This window comes from Eriocheir sinensis, chromosome 57 (assembly GCF_024679095.1).
Source record: "Eriocheir sinensis breed Jianghai 21 chromosome 57, ASM2467909v1, whole genome shotgun sequence".
Classification (NCBI taxonomy): Eukaryota; Metazoa; Arthropoda; class Malacostraca; order Decapoda; family Varunidae; genus Eriocheir; species Eriocheir sinensis.
Window position 1 is genome coordinate 7,679,386 of NC_066565.1, and position 16,546 is coordinate 7,695,931.

At 45.4% G+C, this 16,546-nt stretch overlaps 1 protein-coding gene and 1 long non-coding RNA gene across 42 annotated transcripts in view; one reads left to right on the forward strand and one right to left on the reverse strand.

The window, feature by feature from the left end:
• LOC126984793 (uncharacterized) overlaps nt 1–5,727 on the forward strand; it is a 54,170-nt gene extending 48,443 nt beyond the window's left edge. The window contains exons 3-4 of the long non-coding RNA XR_007737808.1: nt 5,411–5,494; nt 5,579–5,727. This is a non-coding gene — a long non-coding RNA (uncharacterized LOC126984793). The remainder of the gene's footprint in view (nt 1–5,410; nt 5,495–5,578) is intronic.
• LOC126984783 (zinc finger protein OZF-like) overlaps nt 1–16,546 on the reverse strand; it is a 188,142-nt gene that overhangs the window by 60,504 nt on the left and 111,092 nt on the right. For 8 of the 41 annotated variants that reach the window (XR_007737772.1, XR_007737782.1, XR_007737778.1 and 5 more), the window contains one exon: nt 4,052–4,133. The exons of 10 other annotated variants lie outside the window; for them this stretch is intronic. Coding sequence is in view for 9 of the 31 variants with exons in the window: in XM_050838879.1 (XP_050694836.1) it covers nt 5,213–6,141 (929 nt within the window). In the remaining 22 variants the exon portion in view is untranslated. Of the gene's footprint in view, nt 1–1,552; nt 1,715–1,897; nt 2,005–2,827; nt 2,956–4,051; nt 5,146–5,178; nt 6,142–16,546 lie in introns of those variants that run through there. 23 more of the 41 variants (XR_007737749.1, XR_007737753.1, XR_007737751.1 and 20 more) reach the window with 9 other exon arrangements.

Sequence of the window (16,546 nt, forward strand, 5' to 3'; positions counted from 1 at the left end):
AGCCTGGTAACATACACTCCCACATCTTTCTCTGCCTCTGTGGTGGAAAGTGGAGTGTTTCCCATGTGGTACTGGTGTGCTGGATATCCCTTCACTGGTAGCCTGGTAACATAATTATACTCCCAGGCCTTTCTCTGCCTCTGTGGTGGATAGTGGAGTGTTACCCATGTGGTATTGGTGTGCTGGATATCCATTCACTGGTAGCCTGGTAACATACACTCCCAGGTCTTTCTCTGCCTCTGTGGTGGATATTGGTGTGTTTCCCATGTGGTATTGGTGTGCTGGATATCCCTTCAGTGGTAGCCTGGTAACATACACTCCCAGGTCTTTCTCTGCCTCTGTGGTGGATAGTGGAGTGTTTCCCATGTGGTATTGGTGTGCTGGATATCCCTTCAGTGGTAGCCTGGTAACATACACTCCCAGGTCTTTCTCTGCCTCTGTGGTGGATAGTGGAGTGTTTCCCATGTGGTATTGGTGTGCTGGATATCCCTTCACTGGTAGCCTGGTAACATACACTCCCAGGTCTTTCTCTCCCTCTGTGGTGGATAGTGGAGTGTTTCCCATGTGGTATTGGTGTGCTGGATATCCCCTCCCAAGGTTCAGGACTTTACATTTTTCCTCATTGCATTGTAGCAGCCACTTTTGTTCCACTCCTAAAGCTTGGTGATGTCTTCTTGTAGGAAATCCACAGTCAAGGGGTTAAAAATAGGCCTTTCTGACAAACTGTTGCAATTTTTATAACACTCTTACTTCCTTATCAGATTATATTATGTTGTTTGTCTGTCCACAACACAAGTCCTGCAGCAATACTTCCTCTCCACAACACAAGTCCTACAGCAATACTTCCTCTCCACAACACAAGTCCTATAGCAATACTTCCTCTCCACAACACAAGTCCTATAGCAATACTTCCTCTCCATAACACAAGTCCTACAGCAATACTTAATCTCCACAACACAAGTCCTACAGCAATACAAGGATCGTAATGTTACGTCTACGTAAAGACGAGAAATAAGCAAACAGTGAGTGCTGGGCTGACGTAACCTTGCCTCGACGTACAGAGATCAAAGTGTGAATTGAAGTTACTTATACAAACATCTCGTAAGTAAGGTTGAGAAGTTATATTCCATCAGTTTAAATGATGTAATCTTCCTATACATACAGATCAAGGCAACATATGAAATGAAATGAGGTTACTTATACAAACATCTCGCAGGTTAAGGTTGACATAACTTATATATCGTTAGTTTAAGAGACGTAATCTTGCCTATACGTACAGAGATCAAAATAACATATCTCGAGGGTAAGATTCACGTAACTTGTATTTCGTTAGTTTAAGTTACGTATACTTACAATAACGTTGTAAAGAGGGAAAGAATAAAGGAAAGAAAGAAGGTGTGTTGAAAGGTCATCTTATCGCCTACAAACACCTAGAGACAAACATTGGGGTGAGGGAGGGAGGGAAGGGTAGCACACACACACACACACACACACACACACACACACACACACACACACACACAAATGAAATTATAAACACCAACCCACATACCCCAATCAAACACCTCCACACTAAACATCCTTTTTCGACCGTCCATGTTGAGAGAGGAGGAGCAGGAGGAGGAGACGAGAGTAGATGTGGAGCCGCCAGCGATGGAGTTGGCGGCTGTTCCTCTGTCCTTCCCTTCGGCGGCTGCGGCGGGTGACTTCTTGGCTAGGGTAAGGGAGGATAGGTTAAGTTAGGAGATGTTAGGTAAGGCTAGGTGAGGTTAAGTTAGGGGAGGTCATGTAGTTTTATCTTTTAGGGTTCAAGGGCAATAAAACAAAAAAGGCATAAAAAACACTAGGTCCTGCCCCTGAACAGAGAGAAGGAAAAATGACAACGGGGCATAATTACCAGTGAGGGGGCGAGTCTCTCAAACTTGTCGCCCACCATCCAGTGATTGTACCTGTCGAACAGCATCATGAGGGCCAGGACCAGGTTGGCAAACTGCTTCACACGCTCTGAAAGACACAGAAACTGCTCAGCAAGGACTGTAGGCGGGCATCCTCAACACTTCCCCTCACATCAACTCTTTCAAAAGGCCAAGAAAAGGTATCAATTGCATTCTAATGACATGAGGTAATCCAGCTTTCCAGACAGAGCAACAGATCAAAAATAGACAAACTATGTAGAGGAAGCATTAGTTTGAGAAGGCTATAAGAAAATCCAGCTTTCCAGACAGACAACAGATCAAAAATAGACAAACTATGTAGAGGAAGCATTAGTTTGAGAAGGCTATAAGAAAATCCATCTTTCCAGACAGACAACAGATCAAAAATAGACAAACTATGTAGAGGAAGCATTAGTTTGAGAAGGCTATAAGAAAATCCAGCTTTCCAGACAGACAACAGATCAAAAATAGACAAACTATGTAGACATCTTTTCCCAAATTTCAAAATGGCACACCTTCACCCTGCCTCGGAGTCCCCGCCTGGGGGGGGGGAACACTCTATATACTATGATCAATAGTTTTAAGCCTGTAAAGAATAACCATTGTATAAAATGGAAATAAAGTTTCTGATTCTGATTCCTCTCCCTTCCCTTCCCTTCCACTCCTTTATCTTTCTCTCCCTTCCCTTCCCTTTCATTCCATTCCCTTCCCTTCCCTTCCTTGACCTTCCCTTCCCTTCCTTGACCTTCCCTTCCCTTCCTTGACCTTCCCTTCCCTTCCTTGACCTTCCCTTCTCTTCCCTTCCCTTTCTCAACCTTCCCTTCCTTTCCTCTCCCTTCCCTTCCTTTCCTTCCTTTCCTCTCCCTTCCCTTCTGTTCCCTTCCCTCACTCACCTCATCACTGGTTGGTCAAGTTATACACAAGCTCGGAGGAGTGGAAGATGCACTGGTGAGGAGGCTGGAAGACCACGAGGGGCGGCGCCAGGCTCACCATTAGACTGGGGAGGTACACGTGGGTTGCTCTGCGGAGAAAGTGAACACCAGGTTACCTATTCAATTTGTTTTTCCAGAAGAGAGAGAGAGAGAGAGAGAGAGAGAGAGAGAGAGAGAGAGAGAGAGAGAGAGAGAGAGAGAGAGAGAACTATCACTACAAGCTACAGAAACCCAGAGACAGAGACAGACAGAGACCAAATGAGAAGTAGACATAAAACAGCCATTATCAAGACACCTCTCCACCACAAATTGACCTCTCTCTTGGCCACTCTTTACTTTCGTCTATTATGGCAGCGGTGAGTAGCGGGCCTTTTTTTTCTATGCACTTTTTGTTGCCCTTGAGCCGTCTCCTTTGTTGTAAAAATAAATAAATAAATAAAAGCTACAGAAATCCAGAGAGCCAGACACAGAGAAAATGAGACAGCAAAAGGAAGAAGAAGAAATGAAAAGGGAAAACTAAGACAAGGAGAGGAAGAGAGAAATGAAAAAGGAAAAGAATGAAAGGAAAACGGTGAAAAAATAAGACATAAGAACAGAAAGAGAACAAAAAATAAGAACGGAGGAAAATGAAACAGGGATAAGTAGAGAAAGAGAAGGAAAGCAATACTACCAAAGAGACAGACACAGAGAAAATGAGAAGTAGATAAAACAACCATTAGCACTAAAAGCTACAGAAATCCAGAGAGACAGAGACAGACAAAGACATAGACAGACACAGAGACACAGACAGACACAGAAAATAAGAGAAGCAGAAAAAAACATTACAATAAGCTACAGAAATCCAGACAGAGAAAAACAGAGACAGATAAAGACATAGAGAGACCCAGACAGACAGACAGAGAGAAAATGAGAGAAAAACAGAGACAAAGACATAGAGAGACCCAGACAGACAGACTGAGAGAAAATGAGAAGCGAATAAAACATGAGAGAAAAACAGAGACAGACAAAGACATAGAGAGACCCAGACAGACAGACAGAGAGAAAATGAGAAGCAAATAAAACAACCAGAGAGACAGAGAGAGAAAATGAGAGACAGACATAGACAGACCCATCAATTAAAAGCCACAACCAGAGATAGAGACAGAAAGACATGCGAACAAAGAAAAAACAGGGTCGCCAACTCACCAATCAGCTCCAGGGACGAGGAGTTCAGGAGACCGTACTCAAGCCTCATAATGATGTCACCGTCCGGGTCCTGCTTGTCCTTCTGCAAACACCACCAACAGCGAGGTAAAAAAAGTCCCCGAGTCAAATCCTGCCACACCACACCACACCATACCCAGCCACACCACACACCACACCACACCATACCCAGCCACACCACACCACACCACACCATACCCAGCCACACCACACACCACACCACACCATACCCAGCCACACCACACACCACACCACACCATACCCAGCCACACCACACACCACACCAAACCCAGCTGCACCACACACCACACCCAGCCGCATGACACACCACACCACACCATACCCAGCCACACCACACACCACACCACACCATACCCAGCCGCACCAAACCCAGCTGCACCACACACCACACCCAGCCGCACGACACACCACACCACACCATACCCAGCCGCACCACACACCACACCACACCAAACCCAGCCGCACCACACACCACACCATACCCAGCCACACCACACACCACACCACACCATACCCAGCCGCACCACACACCACACCACACCATACCCAGCCGCACCAAACCCAGCTGCACCACACACCACACCCAGCCGCACCACACACCACACCACACCACACCATACCCAGCCACACCACACACCACACCACACCATACCCAGCCGCACCACACACCACACCACACCACACCACACCATACCCAGCCCCACCACACCACACCACACCCAGCCGCACCACACACCACACCATACCCAGCCCCACCACACCACACCACACCCAGCCACACCACACACCACACCCAGCCTCACCACACACCACACCACACCATACCACACCCAGCCCCACCACACACCACACCATACCCAGCCACACCCCACACCACACCATACCCAGCCACACCACAAACCACACCCAGTCACACCACACACCATACACCATACCCAGCCACACCACACCACACCCAGCCACACCACATTACTCTCCCTTTTCCTTCCTTGGGATTTCCTTCCCTTTCCTTCCCTTCCCGTTCTTGGGCTAGCCTTCCCTTCCCTACTGCAGCCTTCCCTTCCTCTCCCTCCCATCCCCTTCCCTACCTTGGTCACTATAACTACTGTAGGCAGACACACTTCAGAAGTGGATCTTCATGTGCCTGGCAATGTCTCTCTTTGTCTTAAAGAGCTTTCCACAAACATCACACTTGAACTCTCTAAGGCCATAGTGCCTGAAGACATGTCGATTGAGTGCCTGCTTCACACTGAACCTCTTCCCGCACTCTTCACACTCATGACTTTTTACACCAGTGTGTGTAAGGGTGTGTGTATCAAGGTGACTCTTCCGGATGAATTTTTTCCCACATTCCTTACATTCATAGTTCTTCACACCAGTGTGTGTAAGGGTGTGTGTATCAAGGTTACCCTTCAGGGTGAATTTTTTCCCACATTCCTTACATTCATAGTTCTTCACACCAGTGTGTGTAAGGGTGTGTCTATCAAGGGTACTCTTCCGGATGAATTTTTTCCCACATTCCTTACATTCATAGTTCTTCACACCAGTGTGTGTATGGGTGTGTCTATCAAGGTCACTCTTCCGGATGAATTTTTTCCCACATTCCTTACATTCATAGTTCTTCACACCAGTGTGTGTAAGGGTGTGTCTATCAAGGGTACTCTTCTGGATGAATTGTTTCCCACATTCCTTACATTCATAGTTCTTCACACCAGTGTGTGTAAGGGTGTGATATCTGAGGCCATGCCATGTGGTTAATTCTTTTCCACACTCCAGACACACAAACTTCCTCTCTCCTTTGTTGCTGGAGTTGCCAGCAGCCAGTTGCTTCATCTGGTGACCACTGACCCTCCTGCCCCCTGCAGCAGTCTGCTCCTGCTTGTCCTGGCCACTCATGCTGCTGTCCAGCCCTGCAGGTGAGGCGGCCCCAACCTTTGCGGAAGCTGAGTGTGTTGCTGTTGTCCTCGTTCTTTCCTTGTTCTCTTTTCCTCCACACACCGGCGGCCTAGGGTCCGTGGTCGTGGTCGAGGGTGGACGTGCCCGTGAGAGCTCTGTAAAAGTGAAGGAATTCTCCAATAGTAATATTGCCAGAAGAATGAATCGTTCGAAGAATAATCCGTCTAGTAAGAAGGCGGGCACAAAAACCAAGGATACTGTTGGATCTGGCAAAACAAGCCTTGCGGCTGGGGGCGGGGATGATCAGCTGACAGGGGCAGACGATAGCGACGCAGATAAACAAACAGACACATGCCCAGTCTGTAAGGTTAAGGTTGGTGAGGAAGACAAGGCTCTAGGCTGTGAACTATGTGAAATGTGGCACCACATAAAGTGTGAGGAGGTCACTGAGGCAGTGTATAATTTCCTGAGCAGCAATCAAGTAAGTAAGATTCACTGGTATTGTACCAAATGCGATATTGTTGCGGGGAAATTGTTCAAACAAGTAACCAACACATCCAAGAGACAGGATAAAGTAGAAAGACGTATGGATGCCCTGGAAACTAAAACCACTGAGGCCTTAGAGGAGATCAACAGTGATGTCAAGAATCTGAAGGAGGAAATTAGAGATGATATCAAGTCTCAAGTGAACAGTGAGTTGAAATCTAGGATTGATGAAGTCAAGCAGAAAGTTGGGGAGGAAGTCAAGAGTGTGATTAATGAAGCAGTGGAAAGCAAAATAGTTGATATAACAATTGACACGAGGAACAAAGCAGGGCGGATCCAGAAAATCAATTTTGGGGAGCCCGCTGGTAAAATTTCATAAGTTAGCGACAGCCTCAAACAGTGAAGACCAATGGATAGTGATGGCGGTTCTTTGCTTAAAATCCGCAGCCCCCGAGCAATCAACGTATATGTGACAAATGAATTTTTCTTGTATCTATATATGAAGTGCAATCAATATTAAGCTGGCAAGCAATAACAAGAAACAATTCAAATTGCACATCCGACCCGTAAAAAGGCAGATCTGAACAGGTAGAAATCATCACCATACGATCACTCGAAGAAAACTAAATGTTTATTTCGATATGTAAGCAGCAAGGGTGATCATAATACAGGTCATATATAAATTACAAACCTGACCTTTACAAAAAAAAGAGTTAATATGTGAAATTAGACGCAGCTGAAGATAAAAAGGAATTCTAATAGGGCTTCTTTTACACGGGATTGAGGTAACACATTTGCAAAGATTGGCTGATCTAAAGAAATATATTTACAAATTCCCAAGTATTCAACAAGTGCCTCACCAAGCAAAGAGTAGTCGGCGGTTTTTTTCGCCGAATTTGCTTATCAATCTCTCGACTGAAATGGGGATATCGTGGTGGACACAGAGGAGGGCAAGCCTGTTCAGGCGCTCTTGGCCGACGGTACTCCTCAGATGCTGGTGCTGGCGTGTGCCTGGGCTTCTTTGATCGTTTGGAAGACCAGAACAGATAATGCCCAGCGCTCCGCTTCTACCTTCACGAGTGTCAGGGATTCAATGTCGAGTTCGTAGAGCTTCGCCACTTGAAGCACAACCGCATGCAACATCCGTTTCTGGGCCTTTGAGGAGTTGCTTGAGCTGAAGTGCGACAGGCACTGTGTCGTCACCGAACCGACTCTTCAACTCAGCCAAGATGTGGTCCATGAATGGAATGTACACCGCCCGGCGGTAGTACTCCTCAGCATTCTCGCACGGAACATTTGATCGCTGGGTCTGTCGTCCACAGAGTCGTGGCACAGGGATGGTGTCATGCGATGACCCCACCTCGACCAAAAGCTCTTCCGCTTTCGTGAACACGTCGTGAAAATGATTCTCCGCATCTGCTCTGAACTTGGCAAAAATGGTCTCGATGCCACGGCATCGGCTGACACCAGGTCGCCATCTTTCCTCTGAAGTTTGGCTCGGCTTGAGAGTATGTGCCAATATACACTCCACTACAACCAGTCCAACGAGAAAGCAGGAAACACATATGGCGATGAGAAGGAGCCCAGCGGTGGCGTCAAGTTCCTCCTCGAGAAAAACAGCGATGACAGGCAGAAATTCAACGAAAACCATCATTCTGTCATGCCTCTCAATCCACCTGGTGGGGCACAGGGGAACAAGCGTTTCGCACTTGGCCGAGGTAAGCTTGACAACCTCTGTGAAGCGGAGAGAGCGCATATTTGAAGAATGAACGAAGTTGTACACCTGGGTCAGTGTTTGAAGAGCGATCTTCACTTCCTGGACGTCACACGCCTTCGTCAGTACAAGATTCTGTCGGTGGCTAAAGCAGTGGATTGGCTTGGCCAGGGTGTACTTCTTCATGAGTACTGCGGCACACCCTTTGAATGTTCCCACCATGGCACTTGCTCCATCGAAACCAAGTCCCCTGCACTTGGCCATGTTCAATCCGAGGTCTTCAACGGTGCACAAAAGGAGCCAGGCTAAACCTTTACCGGTGAGGTCATGAGCACGCACAAAGGCAAGGAAGTCTTCCCTTATTTCCTCTTCCAAGTGCCGAATGATGATAGTGGCCTGCACTAAAATTCACTTTCTGCTTGCATGTGAGGAATGAGGTCACAAAGATTTTTTCCTAGGCCTTTAAATCTTGCTCTATAATATTCAATATATGATTCCGGAACTTAAATACTGAAAATAAATAAAGAAAATCCTGAGTTCTCCAGAAATGCAACAGAAAGGTACCAGTTTTCGTTTTGACTCTCTCAGAAAGTGGACATTTTAGCAGATATGGGGGGGGGGGGGTCATCCAACACCCCCAGCCCCTCCCCCCCCTAGGAACGGCGTACTACGGCCCTGTACGAGTATATAGATTGTTAGATGAGTGCGGGGCCATAAGAGCGCGGTGCCCATTGTGCCCTGGCCCTGCAGGAGTGAAAAATTACATCAGACACCGAAAAAATTTAAATCTTGCCTGAGCATCCCGTCCACCTCCGCATAGTAAAGCCCAAGGAACCATAGAGGAGGAATTTTTTAAAGTTTGGAGGACAGCGTCCAGAGCTATCTAGCGGCGGCCGGCTTCGCTCCCCAGCTCTCTAGCTTTTTAGGGGTATCTTAAATATATTTTATGTTTTCTCAATTCATGGGTATTTCAAATATTTTAGTTATCCTAATATTTTTTTGGGGGGGGCCCGGGTCATCTGGCTCCCCACCCCCATATCCGTGCCTGCATATGCCTACAGCCGACGACACATTCTGTATTATACAGTAGAGCCCCATTTAGCGCAAGAATTAGGTGGATGAACGCGGTGCGGTCGCGCTAACTGAATTCGCGCTAATTGAATAAAGTAACCAATATGAAAAAAGTTATTTGGTGCACACGTGGGTCTGACTTTTGGGTTTGATAATTACTCAAAATAATCAGTCATCAGTTATCGAGCCGTGATGGTGACTCTTGCGGCCCAAGGTGTTGGCGGCGGCAGCAAGTGGGTGTGACAAGAGTTCGGCCCCAGCAAAGGTTCGGCGGGCAGGGTGTGGGCGTGTGTGGGCGTCGTGCCCGGCCAGGCCGACATCACACTCGTTATTATCGAGCGTGTTACGGTGACGGTGGCCACTCAGTCAATAGTGACGCCTTGCCTCATCTGCCCCGCCATGGCAGGTAATAGTAACGCCCCGCGGGGCCGATGCGGCGACGCCCCGAGGATGGCGGCAGAGGCGACGGCGTGGTCGGGACACGGAGTGTGACAGTAGCTGCTGCGGCACCACACGGGCGGCGATCTGTGCACCGCCCCCAGCAGGAGGCGGCAGGTGAAGCGGCCAGCCTCCGAGGGGGGCCAGGGGGGGTAGGACGACGTTAGGGAGCATGAGAGACTGGGACCGTGTGGGAAGTGGTGGCGGGGGGCTGTGTTGTGGTGTGAGGCAGGCCACCCAGGCCACCGCGCATCATGGCGGCTTGGCGCAATTTTCAAAATTCAGTCGTGGTAGCTGTTCGCGCTAACTGAGGCTTTCGCGCTAATTAATTTTTTTCTTGATAGATGGTGGCTCGCGCTAATTGCGGTTCGCGCTAATTGATCTCGCGCTAAGTGGGGCTCTACTGTAGTTGCAGCACATTATAAGTGAGTCAGTTATGTACCGACTATCCACATACACTCAAGATTTTCTGAGGGGGCATCCGCCCCTGGAACAAAGTGAGTGCAGAGGTGAAGGAAGATTTGGCAAAATCCTACAGGGATGTCTTGAAGACAGAGGAATCAAAGGTTTGCAGTGGGTCTAGTACTGAAGGAGCTACTGCTTTTGGGCTCCTCAATGCTCATAATGGTAAAGAACTGTTGGATAAAACTACCAATCAAGTAAAAAATAGATTAGACAGGAAAAACAACATTGTCTTGTATGGTATCCCAGAGAAGGTGAAAGAGGGCATGAACTTGGCAATTAGGTCTGAAAAAATTGAGCATGACAGGCTAATTTTCATAGAATTATGCAGTGAGATGGGCTTGACATGTTTGGACAGTGATATTCAGGAGATAAGACGAATTGGAAGATACAAGGGAGAAACAGAACAGAGTAGCCTACCAAGGCTCATAGTGGTGACTCTGAGAGGATCCTTGAAAGAAAGGATTATGAGATGCCAAAGGTGAAATATTTAGGAAGGTTGGTGTGTCTCATGATATGACCATTGAGGAAAGGAAAAGAGAGAAGGAACTCAGAGCAAATGCCGGAAAGAAAAACGCCGAGGAGAAAGATTCGGGAAACTACTATGTAGTAAGAGGAAGTCCCTGGAACCGGCATATACTGAAGGTAAAAAGGTGGAGGAAGGAGATAGAGGAACCACAAGCATAATCCAAAATAAAATATGTACATCTGGGTCAAGTAAAAAAGACTTTCATGTGTTACTTTGTAATGTCGATGTATTAACTAATGATAAGATAGTGGAGCTGGGAGCAAAAGTTGAAGAGTTACAGACACCCCCTCATGTGATAGCGTTACAGGAAGTCAAACCAAAAAATCATCGTTTTGATAGAGACATTGCGGAGTATAATAACTTTGAAGGGTATGAGAGCATTGGAAAAAATCTACCACTTGAGGATAAGGGAAGAGGACTGTTAGTATATATAAATAAGGATATAGCCTATGACATTATCCAGATGAAAGAGGAAGCTTGCAAGTATATAGCAGTTAAGATCAAATGTAAAAATGAGGAACTATTGTTCACGTCTATTTATAGGAGCCCAAGCAGTGATAATGAAAATAACGAAAAAATACTGAAGTTACTACAAGAAACCAGCGAATACAGTGCAAGGCACAAAATTATTGTTGGCGATTTCAACTTGCCTAATAAATGCTATTAAGGACACCGAGCAGACCATTGCTCAGAATGTCCAAACAAACCCTAAGATATTCTGGAAGTACGTACAGTCAAAGACTAAGTCATCAGTGGGCGAATGTGACCTTTATACGAATACTGAAAAAACAGCCAAAACACAAAGCGACGAACAAAAAAGTGAGGGTGCTGGCGAACTTCTATAGTACTGTTTTTACCGAGGAACCTGATGGGATGACACCCAACGTTGATATTAAGAATGTTCCTCCCTTACCAGTCATAGAATTTACATGTGATGCTATAGAAAGAGTGATCGATAAAATGCAACGTCATAAGTCTCCAGGCCCAGAGGGGTTGCACCCACGGGTGATAAAAGAGGTGAAGGGAATAATTTCCCCGCCACTCAGGAAGATATTCATGTTGTCGCTGCAGAGCAATGAGTTACCTGAAGACTGGAAAATCGCGAACATCACACCGATCTATAAGAAGGGCGACAGAAATGAACCAGGTAATTACAGACCTGTGAGTTTGACCTGTGTCATATGAAAAATAATGGAAACCATAATAAGAGAAAAAAATTTAGAGCATTTGAAGAATTATCAACTACTCAGCAGAAAACAATACGGATTCATGACGGGCAGATCAACGGTGCTGCAGCTTATTACCGTGCTAGACAAATGGACGCAGTATCTGGATGAAGGTAGCGCTGTGGATGTTGCATATTGCCATTTTGCTAAAGCATTTGATAAAGTTCCACATTGGAGATTAATTGAGAAAATAAAAAGTTATAACATCAGGGGCAACATTTTAAACTGGATAGCAGCATTCTTGACAGAGAGAAAACACAGAGTTATAGTAAATGGAGAAGAATCAGACTGGCAAATGGTTACTAGTGGAGTGCCCCAAGGCTCAGTGCTTGGACCACTGTTGTTCATTATGTACATAAATGATCTACCAAATGTAGTACTCAACAGCGAATTATTTTTGTACGCTGCCGATACAAAGGTCTTCAGACAAACTGGTAAGAGAGAGGACTGTGTTAGACTCCAGGAAGATCTCTACAGGATGCAACATTGGTCGGGGAAGTGGTTGTTGGAGTTCCACCCTGAAAAGTGCAGTGCTATGAGGCTAGGAACATCAAATGGCTGTTCGTCGACAATTGGGACCTCTTCTTTGGCAACGACGCCCTCTACGCCCGTGACGGGATACACTTGACGTTCAAGGGTGTTAAGGCTCTCTAAGACTCCCTTGAGCGAGCACTTGGTACCCTGAGGGATTTTTTAGTATAGGCGAGGGGGGAGGAGTAATGTGAGCAATGGGAGGAGTAATGGAAGAGAACATCTAGCTCATAATATAACCAGGCAGCTTAGAAGTAATTATAGGGGAGTAACAGAGGGCGGGCTAAGAATCTTCTATACTAACAGCAGGAGCCTCAGAAACAAGACAGACTTACTAAGGGGTGAAGCTTGTTCAGAAAATTTTGACATAATAGCGATCACTGAGACATGGATAGACACTGCCAATAGAAATTTTAGATCAGAATTTGAAATAACGGGTTATCAGATGTTTCACAAAGACAGAAGGGGCAGAAAGGGAGGCAGAGTTGCGCTATATGTTAAAGACTCACTTAAATGTTTAGTTGACAATTCAGTCAAAACTAACATGGATTCAGAATCAGTTTGGGTGGACGTTTACAAAGGGAAAGAAAAATTAACTCTGGGAGGCCACCCAGCCTTAACAGGCAGGACACGAATATATTACTACAGGAGATTGGCAGGGCGAGTAGGAGTAGAAATGTCTGCGTAATGGGGGACTTTAATTATAGGAATATAGACTGGGAAGACCTAGTGGGTGACCTGGAAGCCGAGGACTTTCTTGAAGTTATACAAGATAATTTCCTTAAGCAGGTAGTTACTGAGCCTACCAGAGGAGATAACACATTAGACTTAGTCCTAACCAATAATGGGAACTTGCTACGTGAGTAGGAAGTGGGCGGAGAGTTAGGAAATAGTGACCACAGAACGGTTCGTTTTAGCTTAGACTGGGCGGTAACCCGCGAACCAAACCCAGTGTTAGTGCCAGATTTCAGAAGAGCAAATTACGAGGGGCTTCGAAGACATCTTGAAGGGGTAAACTGGGATAATTTAGGGATTCATGAGGGCCAGAACTGTGGATTGGAGAGCCAGGAGAACCAGGTAGAAATGTCTTACAATAATTTAGTTAGAGTAATAGTAGAGGGGCAAGGACAGCATATACCACAGCGAACACTTAGAAAAGAAAACAATGATCCTAAGTGGATGACTCGTGGACTAAAACACGAGATTGGGTTAAAGAAGGGAATTTATCAGAAAATAAAGAATGGTGAAACACATCTCAGGGGCCGGTACGTCGAACTATCTAGATTAGTTAAGAAAAACACCAGGATAGCAAAAGGAACTATGAGATCAAAGTAGCAAATGAGGCGAAAAGTAATCCTAAGGGCTTCTTTCAGATGTATTGAACAAAAACATGGGAGAAAATTGGACCGCTGAAAACAAACACAGGGGAGCTAGTAGAAAATTAAGAAAATATGAGCACATTGTTGAATGACTACTTCCTTTCAGTATTCACACAGGAGGATCGAACGACTATACCGGAAAGGGTTCAGGTGTACGAGGGCGGGGATGGCGATAAGTTGAGGGATATAATCATTACCAGGCAAGTAGTTCAGGATGAGATAGATAAGCTTAAGAAGAACAAGTCGCCAGGTCCTAACGGGATATTTCCGAGGGTATTAAAGGAATTAGATGATGTACTCAGTGACCCACTAACCGACATCTTTAAGATGTCGGTAAATACTGGCTATGTGCCGAGCCTATGGAAAGTAGCTAATGTGACGCCGATTTTCAAAAAGGGGGACAGGTCAATTGCTTCAAACTATCACCCAATTAGCTTAACATCGGTTATAGGCAAGATGCTGAAGTCCATGATAGCCAGGAACATTCGGGAACATTTAGAGAAACGTAGCTTAATTCACGACTCGCAGCATGGGTTCACAAAAGGTAGGTCATGCCTCACCAATCTCTTGTCCTTCTACAATAAAGTATTTGAGGCAGTTGACAGAGATGAAAATTATAATGTAATCTATCTTGATTTTAGTAAAGCGTTTGACAAAGTTCCTCACCAACGACTGTTGCTTAAATTACAGGCTCACGGAGTAGAGGGTAAAGTTTTGAACTGGGTCAAGGCGTGGCTTAGCAATAGGAAGCAAAGAGTGCAAATCAATGGTAAAAGATCTGACTGGGGATGTGTTACGAGTGGGGTCCCACAAGGTTCGGTATTAGGTCCACTTTTGTTTATTATTTATATCAATGACTTAGATACAGGAATTGGTAGTGATGTTAGTAAATTTGCAGATGATACCAAGATCAGTAGAGTAATTGAGTCGGATCAGGACGCTAGTATTCTCCAGGGTGAACTCAACAGATTGTATGACTGGGCGGATAAATGGCAGATGGAGTTCAATGTAGGGAAGTGCAGTATTCTGAGTGTAGGTAGGAACAACCCCTCACATAACTATTGCTTAAATGACACTCTCATAAGCAGGTCTGGGTGCGAGAGGGATTTAGGGGACTTAGTGAGCTCTGATCTCCGTCCAAGGGCACAATGCATTCAAGCTAGAAATCGAGCAAATAGGGTACTGGGATTTATTTCAAGGAGCGTAAGCAACAGAAGCCCCGAAGTCTTCCTCAAACTATATTTAGCATTAGTTAGACCTCATCTTGACTATGCGGTTCAGTTCTGGCCACCTTACTATAGAATGGATATCAAAATGTTAGAATCGGTGCAGAGGAGGATGACTAAGATGATTCAGGGGTTGAGAAACTTGCCATACGAGGAAAGACTCAAACAGTTAAACTTGCATTCTCTAGAAAGGCGAAGGGTGCATGGAGACATGATCGAGGTTTATAAATGGATGAAGGGCTTTAATAAGGGAGACATTCAAAAGGTTTTGTTGGTAAAAAAAACCGGGTAGGACACGAAGTAATGGGTTTAAACTGGATAAATTCAGATTCAACAGGGACACAGGCAAAAATTGGTTTACAAACAGGGTGCTGGATGAGTGGAATAGGCTTACCAGTCACGTGGTGAGTGCCAATACAATTGTCACATTCAAAAATAGACTAGATAAATTCATGGACAGCGATATTAGGTGGGGTTAGATACACGGGAGCTTAGGGTCAAAGGAGCTGCCTCTACAGAATGGACATCAACTTGCTAGAATCAGTTCAGAGGAGGATGACCAAGATGATTCAGGGGCTGAGGAACCTCCCATATCAAAATAGGCTGAAACATCTAAACTTACATTCACTAGAGGGCCGAAGAGTGCGGGGAGATCTGATAGAAGTATTCAAATGGGTCAAGGGTTACAACAAAGGCGATATAAGTAAAGTACTGAGAATTAGCCAGCAGGATAGAACTCGCAGTAATGGATTTAAATTAGAAAAGGGCAAAACTTAAGAATAACCACTCCAAACCAATATTCGTAGTAATTTAGCACGTGAAAGAATTAGTATTATAATGCATTTTCGTATACGTTTTACCTTGGGGAGGGGCCAGGGGGGCAAGCCTCTTTAATTATAGAGTTAGGTGGCTTGGATTTTCTAAGTCCATTGTTATTGTTTCACAACCGCCTCTATACACAGACTGAGCCTCATACCTGCCTTGCAGTGCACCCTACAAACTAGTTCCTAAGTCAGTAATATCCAAAATGCGCATGGATTATAACGATTTCGGACAAAAAAACGGTCTTTTAAGAGTTTTAAGTTATTTTTTTCTCTATATTAAAGCAACTAATGCCGCAGCTATTTGTATTTTCTAATGCATTCGTAAAATGTTACTACGCGAGGGTATCAGCGGCGGCACCTAACGGTGGGTTCCTGAAGTCAGTTGTTTTCAAGCCGCCATAATGGATGGAAGCCCCGACACTCACTCCCTGAAAATATCCGTCTACTTTACCTTTCGGTAAGTGTTAACTCAGTATTTAACCTCTTTGTTGGTGTGCATGTAGGTTGACAAAAGGACCGATTACTATCCCAGTACCGGGCCCAACAAAGACACGGGCGTGTCAAGTGTAACATATGGTGTGACAAGCACGTGTCAGAAAACGAACGGATATTGTTCGATGCGCGATACTTATAGTGGAATTTGAGTAAAATGGAGGCCAGGGTCATACGTAGCA